At 35.6% G+C, this 8,313-nt stretch overlaps 1 protein-coding gene and 1 long non-coding RNA gene across 2 annotated transcripts in view; both read left to right on the top strand.

Moving 5' to 3' along the window:
* LOC107491240 (transcription factor bHLH49) overlaps positions 1-3,852 on the top strand; it is a 4,608-nt gene extending 756 nt beyond the window's left edge. Inside the window, exons 2-9 of the mRNA XM_016112043.3 lie at positions 243-1,243; positions 1,338-1,556; positions 1,640-1,705; positions 1,812-1,880; positions 2,117-2,188; positions 2,282-2,485; positions 2,896-2,986; positions 3,568-3,852. Of these exons, the coding sequence (XP_015967529.1) occupies positions 383-1,243; positions 1,338-1,556; positions 1,640-1,705; positions 1,812-1,880; positions 2,117-2,188; positions 2,282-2,485; positions 2,896-2,986; positions 3,568-3,605 (1,620 nt within the window). The 5' untranslated portion in view covers positions 243-382 and the 3' untranslated portion in view covers positions 3,606-3,852. The remainder of the gene's footprint in view (positions 1-242; positions 1,244-1,337; positions 1,557-1,639; positions 1,706-1,811; positions 1,881-2,116; positions 2,189-2,281; positions 2,486-2,895; positions 2,987-3,567) is intronic.
* A 1,530-nt stretch (positions 3,853-5,382) lies between these two features.
* Positions 5,383-6,243, top strand: LOC127747461 (uncharacterized). Its single transcript, XR_008009291.1, has 2 exons — positions 5,383-5,650; positions 5,789-6,243. It is a non-coding gene; the product is annotated as an uncharacterized LOC127747461 (long non-coding RNA).
* Positions 6,244-8,313: the final 2,070 nt, after the last annotated feature.

Here is an 8,313-nt window from a genome sequence, read left to right as displayed (position 1 = left end):
TTTTGCAATTTTTTCACCTCATCATTAATGTGAAGCCATTTATATTTCAGACTCTATTATATGCTTCTTCTCTTGTTAGCTTCATTCATAGGGTACCTAGGATTATTGTGATTTTAACTTTTAAGAATTGTCATTGAGGTTCTGTTTTGTTCAGTTATGGTGGTACTTTGGTGGCTTCATTTGTCAGTTAATTAATGTTCTCTTTGAAATTGAACTCCTCTTCTGATTTTTTGATGCTGTAGGAGCTACACTTTGGCCACTGTTGTAGGTACTTTTGGTCAAATTTCCTCTGATTTCGGTATTCAATTATCGAAGGGATCTTAGAAGAGAAGCTGCTAGTGGCTGCTTATATATCATTGGAATTGTTAAGAGGGCGCTTGAGATGAGTGACAAAGAGAAGTTTGAGCTTGACAGAAAGGAGGATCCCATGAATTATTCCACCGGAATGGCCTCGGATCGGAGATTCGGAAGTTCCAATCTTCCGAATTCATCTGTGGGTTTGGCTGGCAGAGGGGATCTAAATGGTTCCTCTTCATGTTCCTCTGCTTCCCTAGTGGACTCCTTTGGCCCAAACTTCTGGGACACTACGACGAATTCCCAGAACTTGGGGTTTTGTGGCATCAATGTTCACAACAGTGGGAGCTCTTTGAACCCAATTGAACTCAGAAAAGATGGGTTTGGATTTGGAAGAGGTGGTCATGATCATGGAACACTTGAAATGGGTTGGAATCAAGGTAATGGCTTTATACCAAATGAGTCTGCAATGTTCTCCCAGAACTTGTCTCGGTTTCCAAGTGATTCTGGATTTATTGAGCGTGCAACGAGATTCTCGTGCTTTGGTGGAGGGGATTTCGGAGATATGGTGAATGCTTATGGGATTCCTCAATCCATGGGCCCTTATGCTGGTACCGGTGGTGAGGCAATTCACCGAGCAAGAGATGGAGGACAACCTCAAGAGAGCAATCCAAATGAAGCTGAAGCTGAAGCTGTGAAAGATGCGACACCATCTGTGGAGTATCTTGCTACTAAAGCTAGCCCGCTCAAGAATGATAAAAGAAGTGAAAACCATGTAATGCCTCAAAATGAAGGACAACAAGGTCCTTCTAGGCCTCCGAATGAGACTGACCGAGCCAAATCTAGCGATGATGGCGGTGTTCAAGATGACTCCCCAATGTTGGATGGTGTTAGCGACGAACCTTGTCTTAAAGGACTAGATTCAAAGAAAAGGAAAAGAATTGGGCAGGTATGGTTATGAATTGTATATTCTGTTGTTCGGCCGAGGCTATTTTCCCTCCCTCATCCATGTGATTGATCATATATATTGTCTTGTCTCTTAGGATGCTGATAATGATAAAGCTGTTGAACTACCTACGGAAGGTGCAGGGGATATCTCTGAGAGCCAACAAAAGGGAGAGCAGGAACCTACTCCAACAAACAAAGCCTCTGGAAAGAATGCCAAACAAGGGCCTCAAGTTTCGGATCCACCTAAGGAGGAATACATACATGTCAGGGCTCGGCGGGGTCAAGCAACTAATAGCCACAGCCTTGCAGAGAGAGTAAGATACTTAAGAAATTTTCTGCGATGAAAAAGAAGTTTTTAGACAAAGAATTCTAAATTGTTTCGGTTTTTTCATTGCAGGTGAGGAGGGAAAAGATAAGTGAAAGGATGAAGTTTCTTCAAGACCTTGTACCTGGATGCAGCAAGGTGGTTTTGGCTCCTAAATTTGAACTAAGAAGAATTCACCATGCTATATTCTTATGTTATGCAGAGTTTTACTTCCTTCTAACATGCAACTTGTTGATGTTTTCAGGTTACTGGCAAGGCCGTAATGCTTGATGAAATAATTAACTATGTACAGTCGCTTCAACGACAGGTTGAGGTATGTGTGAAACTTATTGTTCCTCCCTTTTTGGCAATCACTGATTCTTAAGTCATCTTGTTCATTTTGCCCTGTATGTTTTACTTCTGCTTCATCACAGTTTCAACATTTATATTCTGATAGAAAATTTTAATTGTTATGTAAAAGTAAAACTCATGTATTTAGTTCAACATATATTCTCGACAACCTTAACTTTTGTTCTAGTTGATCTGATCTTCCCCTTCTTTCCTTTGCAGTTCTTGTCCATGAAACTCGCAACTGTAAATCCGCGGCTGGATTTTGATATTGAAGGACTTATCCCTAAAGATGTAAGTTAGTCTATTTGCACACCAGTGACAATAAAAGGAGACTGTTTTCAAAAGTGTCCAACATTACCTTTAATACATTCTGAATTTCATTAGATTCTTCACCAACGGCCGGGTCCTTCTTCTGCATTGGGGTTTCCTTTAGAAATGTCTATGGCTTTCCCTCCGCTACACCCATCACAACCGGGACTAATTCAGCCAACTCTTCCTAGCATAGCCAACTCTTCTGATATCCTTCGGAGAACTGTTCATCCACAGTTGGCATCACCCGCTAGTGGAAGTTTCAAGGAGCCAAATCAGGTATTGATCCATTGACTGAACTATTTCAATTTGAGTAAACCATTGACCTCCAGGCGAGTCGCCATCTTTCCATAGATTTGAGTTGACTTATTTTTTCCACTGAAAAATGCTTTGGATTTGGATCCTCTAAATTTTGGATTTCACTTTAGAGGATAAAGTGTAATCTCTTACCATTTATTTCATAAATAGGACCAAGAGAAAACATGAGAGAGAAAACATGAGAAGGTGAGAGATCACACTTTACTCTCGAAAGTAAAAATCCAAAATTTAGATAATTCAAATTCAAATGGTTTCACCTCCAGCCTTAGATCTTGTGAAGTGTTCCAAATACACTCACTTTTATATGTTCAAAGAATGATATTATTGTTTTGCATTCTTTTGTGTGCATATTTTGGTACATATTGCAATAGGTTCCTGATGTGTGGGAAGATGAGCTTCACAATGTTGTACAGATGAGCTTTGCTACTACAACTGCTCCCATGAGTACCCAAGATGTGGATGGTATAAGTTCATTGTCCTAACCAATGAGCATTAATTAAGTATTACTTCAATAAGTGCCCAATTTCAAAATTTTCATGTAGAAAATCATTGGTAATATTAATTTCTTTTACCAATTACTATACTCTTCTTTAGTATAATTCAATTTCAAAATTTTCATGTAGAAAATCATTGGTAATATTAACATTTACATACAGTCCATTTCCAATTTGATTCGAAGAGTAAAGTACAAATCGAAGAGTTTAAAAAATCTCAAAATAGTTCCTAAAATATTTCAAAAGTTCCAAAATAGTCCTTTCGATTAAACAGATCAAATTGGAGGACAACTATATTGTCTAACGAGGTAAATGTTAGGGACTCTGTGTGTTTTGAAGTCTCGAGAACTAAAGTGTCCCATATTAAAAATCTCTGAAACTGATTTAGATAATTACTCTTATTTTAATTTTTTAATAACACCTATGCTTTTAAATTATTTTTTAAATCTATATACGAATTAAATTCTACACTTAATTGATACTGAAGAGATTAGTGTCTTGTGGCTTACATTTTATCAATCTAATTAATATTGTGTTATGATCTTGTAGGTACTGTGGCAGCAACTCAGATGAAGGTCGAACTTTGATGTTTCAGTATTTAATCAAAATCGTGACACCACTTATCTTTGCCACAGTGATTATGTTGGATTGCATTAGATTCAGATGGAAATAACTAAGATTTAAGTTTTACATCTGAGTTACCATACGTTTTGAAGGCCAAAAATCAGAGTTTCCAGAATATTCTAGAAGTGTTGCTACTGATAAGGCCTTGGTGCAGTTACATTAGCGACAGCAGGGGACATACTATAGGTTATGAAGGACAGCAGCAGTGGGTTAATCATATTCTTAGAAGTGGAATTCTATTTTTAAAATAGGTTTGCTCATTAAATATATAACAATGTAAAGACCGGATATTATTATTACAATATTATTGAATCTGGATCAACCATCAGAAGGAGAATTGCAAAATCATTGATTTGATGCTTTGGCAGTTGTTCGGTCAAATTGTAAAATAATTATAATAAGTTTCTCACTTTTGTCCATGAGAAAATGGTAAACAAAACAAAAAATCTTAGAACTATAAATTTTTTTAAATTTGAAACAAGGAACATAAAATTTTTTCAGCTCTTTAAACTTATATGTTGCGAAATATGTTGAAGTTAATGTTTGAAAGGTTTTGTTCAAAGTTTTTCAAAATAGAATTTGAGATACTAGTTTCCTTAAAACCCATCTTAAGTATTGATGCACTTCAGATCATTTTAAAAATGATTTTGAAGTATTTTTTATAAAGACAAATATAAAAAGAAACCCCGAATGTAACAGAAAAAAAAAACTTCAAAAAGTAGAGATAAAAATTTGAAAGATATACACTAATACACAAGCGAAATAAGTTGATTCAGCCTCAAATACCTATGTTTAGTCTTTTAAGAAAAGTTTAAGAGTTTTATTAATAGAATAAATATACAACAGATATTTTTTTTTAAATCGTTTTAGGCTAAATCTTATCTAAGAATAAATTGCAATTAGATTTTAAAATGTTAGATATTATTTTTTCAAATCTTCTAAAGTCTAAGCTATGACTCAAAATTGGCTCTTCAATCTAATGATTTTAAATATTCTTTCTTTAAATTTTTTCCATACTAAACCGCTATTTATATAGAATATTTTGTCAATTTAAAAACTTTAGATATTTTTTAGACCTTTTCAACTAAAATTATTGGATAATTCACCAATTTAGTAATCTTAAATATTTTTCATTGACTACTGATCAAAACTGGATCAATTTATGTGAAAGGATATGTAAAGTACAAAAACTCATAATTTGTATGTTGAGAAATTCAAAACTTTGCTACCTAACTTCGGAAACCTTTTTCTGAGATGTAATTCAAATATATTTAGAGTGAAATGAACTATTTTCATATTTATAAAAGTTTTATCTGGGCTAACATTTGAGATGAAATTATTTGATTATAATTTTTTGAATCTCTTCTAAGATAAAAGAGTTACATCTATAAATAAAAGAAAATAGTTTTTATTTGATTTTTATTTCATAAAAATAATTTATCTAAAATGATCTGGCACAATTTTAGTTTAATGTAATGTAATTTTTTTAAAAAAAACAACATACCTGGATATAAAAACTCAAACTCACTTATTTTTCTCTTATTCACTACTCTCTCTCTTTCCTTTTAATTATTTCTTTTTCTTTTTGATTGTTTCCTTTTTGAAAAAGTACAGAGAGATAATGAGTTTAATGAACAATATAAAAAAAAATTAAAATCAAACGATTATTAATTTAATTAACTTTTAATAATTTCGCATTTTAAATTAAAAAAATAAAAATTTTAAACAGGGGTAGTTACTTATCTCCTTCTCTTCGCATGTGAGGTCAGTGCTTCAGAGCCTTCCTCTCCCTCATTCTCTTCCTATCTCGCCGGTCAGTCGTCGCTAGGAACACCAGCCGCCGCCCAGAGCACCAGCCGATACCGCCCTGCCCACCGCAAACGTCTGAGCACCCCCTTCGCACACGTTACGTCATTCACGCAGCCCCCTACACGCCGGTCGTGCAGCCCTCCAGCCGGTGGATTTCACCGTCCCATAATCTTCATCCGCGACATACAGGAGACAGATGGTTGTTTTAGTGTGTAATTGAATGATTATTTTTTGTTAGTAAAAGTCAGATGTTCATCTTTATACGTAGCCGGATGATTAGTATTATTATTATTAGTTATTTAGATGGTTGTTTTTTGTTACGAGTGCGATGGACTAGGAAGCTAGGGCGGCGGTAGCAGGACGCAACCCACAAGCTGTGTACCGGTGCGGGAGAGAGCAGCGAGCCAAGCACCAGGGATGCGCGACCGAAACGAGGAAGGCCTGCCCCGACGTGGGCTGCCGGCGGATGACACAGAGACCCGCGACGGGAAAGAGACGTCCGTCCGACCTGTTTGTTGTCGGCGACAGAGACAGACGCGCGCGAGAGAGGCGGGTGGACTGAGGCCAAAGCTGAACACCGCTGAGGGTTGGATGGTTAGTGAAGAACGTCGGGGTGGCTGCCATCTGGGGAGGAAGAAGGATTTGGGGTGAAAACGGTTTGTAATTAAGGTTTGGATAGTTGTTTTGTGAAATAACTGAAAGGAAAGTTCTAGATTTAGGGTAATTTGTGGACTGGTGTTCACTTTTTACTTCGATTGGGTTAAATAACTAATTCATTATTCACATTGTCAAGATTTTTCATTATCTCTCTAGTAGAATTATTATTATTATTATTATTATTATTATTATTATTATTATTAGTAATTCTACTACTAATATTATTACTATTAATTACTTTATTAGTGAATGAGCAACAGCTGGTATTTTCATCGATAACACAGTAGAAAGGGGAAGGGGGGGTGTTCAAATCAGGAATTAGCCTTAACTTGGACCTTGGAGCTATCTTATTGCCTCAACAAAGAATTACTATTACTACATACTACTTTATTAGTGAATTAGCAACAGCGCCTTAGCTTGGACGGGTTTCAAATAAGGAATTAGCCTTAGCTTAGACCTTGGAGCTATCTTATTGCCTGAACAAAGAAGTAAGATGTAACTTTCACATTCATTTATTTATGATATTATTTTCTGCTCTGGATAGAAACCCGTTGAATTCTTCCTTTTCAGTTTAGCTTGAAATATCACAGTATCAAAGATGAATATAACATTCTTCAAGTGTGTGCCTATTGGAATCTGTTTCAGCTTTCTAACACAGCAATTTCAGGTTTTTACTATTCAGCATAATATAAAGATTAATGATCTATGATTAAGAAAAATCATGCTTTTTTATTGAGAAATCAAATGCACCTTGTTAACATTCCAGCTCAGTGAATCATTCAGGTGTGATTATGGCTGCCGAAACACCTGAACTTGGATCCTCTTTGCTTGTGCCTTCTGTCAAGGAGCTAGCAGAAAAGCACATCATTAAGGTTCCATAACGATACATTCGTCCGAATCAAGAGCCTCCTTCTTTGGCTAACACAAGTTCACATCCACAAGTTCCAATTAGGGGCGACAAACGGGCTTAAACCGTCTGATCGGCCCGCGTAACTCGCCAAAAAAAGTGGATCAGGCTAAAAAATTGGGACCTTCAAAGAACAAAAGTCCGCCTAGCTCGTACCGCTTAAACTATGGGTTTCGGCGGAGCAGAACAAGTTTCTCCGCCGGCCTTAGTTTTTTTGGCAAGGGGTATTTTTACAATTTTTTAGCCAAACCCAACTTCCCCAACTTAACTTACAAGAGTATGAAGACCAAAGTTGAGAAATTGAGTGTTTTGGGTTATGTTTATGTTGCTTTGAAGGCAATATTTATAATTATGTTTTGAATTTTGTTTATTTTATTTTAAAGACAATATTTATAATTATGTTTTGGTTGAAAATTTGGTTTATAATTATGTTTATTAGATATTTATAATTAAAAAGACTTTAATCTGAACATAAAAAATTATTTAAAAATTATAAATTTATTAATATGATTGTTAAATTATATATATTATTTAATAGTTAATAGTAAAAAGAAAAAAAAGAAGAGTTTTGACGGGTTTAGTCCACCAACCCACCAGTTCGCAATTAGATGGAATGGGATGGGATTCTAGAACCGCCTCACTAGACGAGACAGAGAGGACCAGCCCGCCAAAGAGTAGGCTTCTGGCGGGACGGGACGGAGCGGACTTCTCCGCTTACCATCCCTAATTCCAATCATTGACCTCAACAAACTGTTCTCCAAAGGTGAAGGCGAAAAACCGAGCTAGAGAAGCTGGATCGTGCCTGCGAAGAATGGGGTTGCTTCCAGGTTTTGAAACATCACTACTTCTCTACTATATTGTAGTGAGATTATTGGAGCGGTAAATTAAATTGTGTTATATTAGCAACAATCTTAGTAGTTATGTCTGTATCATGGACAAAAATTAAAGTAAATGATCAAACAGTAATCGTAACCTCAGTAAGAGACTTGACGGAATTGGATTGTAGTTTGGTAGGTATATACAATTTGAAAATGTTGCAATCACATAATTGTGTAGTCTAGGCATATTACTTGAGATCTTTTAAACTATAGATGCAGTCACAATATATAATTGTGAAAATAGTAATGTTAGGAAACCAACACCATAACAAACAGCCAGTTTTAAGAGTTTCGGCTATCAAATAAGCCCAGTATGAAGTATATTAAAGAGGAGCTTTTATTGAATTTGAATTTTTAATGTTTCTTCTAATTGAGTTTTAGATATTTTCATTTTAGAGTTTAAAGTGTTTTTTTTTTTTT

Source organism: Arachis duranensis, chromosome 5 (genome assembly GCF_000817695.3).
Source record: "Arachis duranensis cultivar V14167 chromosome 5, aradu.V14167.gnm2.J7QH, whole genome shotgun sequence".
Lineage (NCBI taxonomy): Eukaryota > Viridiplantae > Streptophyta > Magnoliopsida > Fabales > Fabaceae > Arachis > Arachis duranensis.
This window is presented reverse-complemented; position numbering and strand designations above follow the sequence as displayed.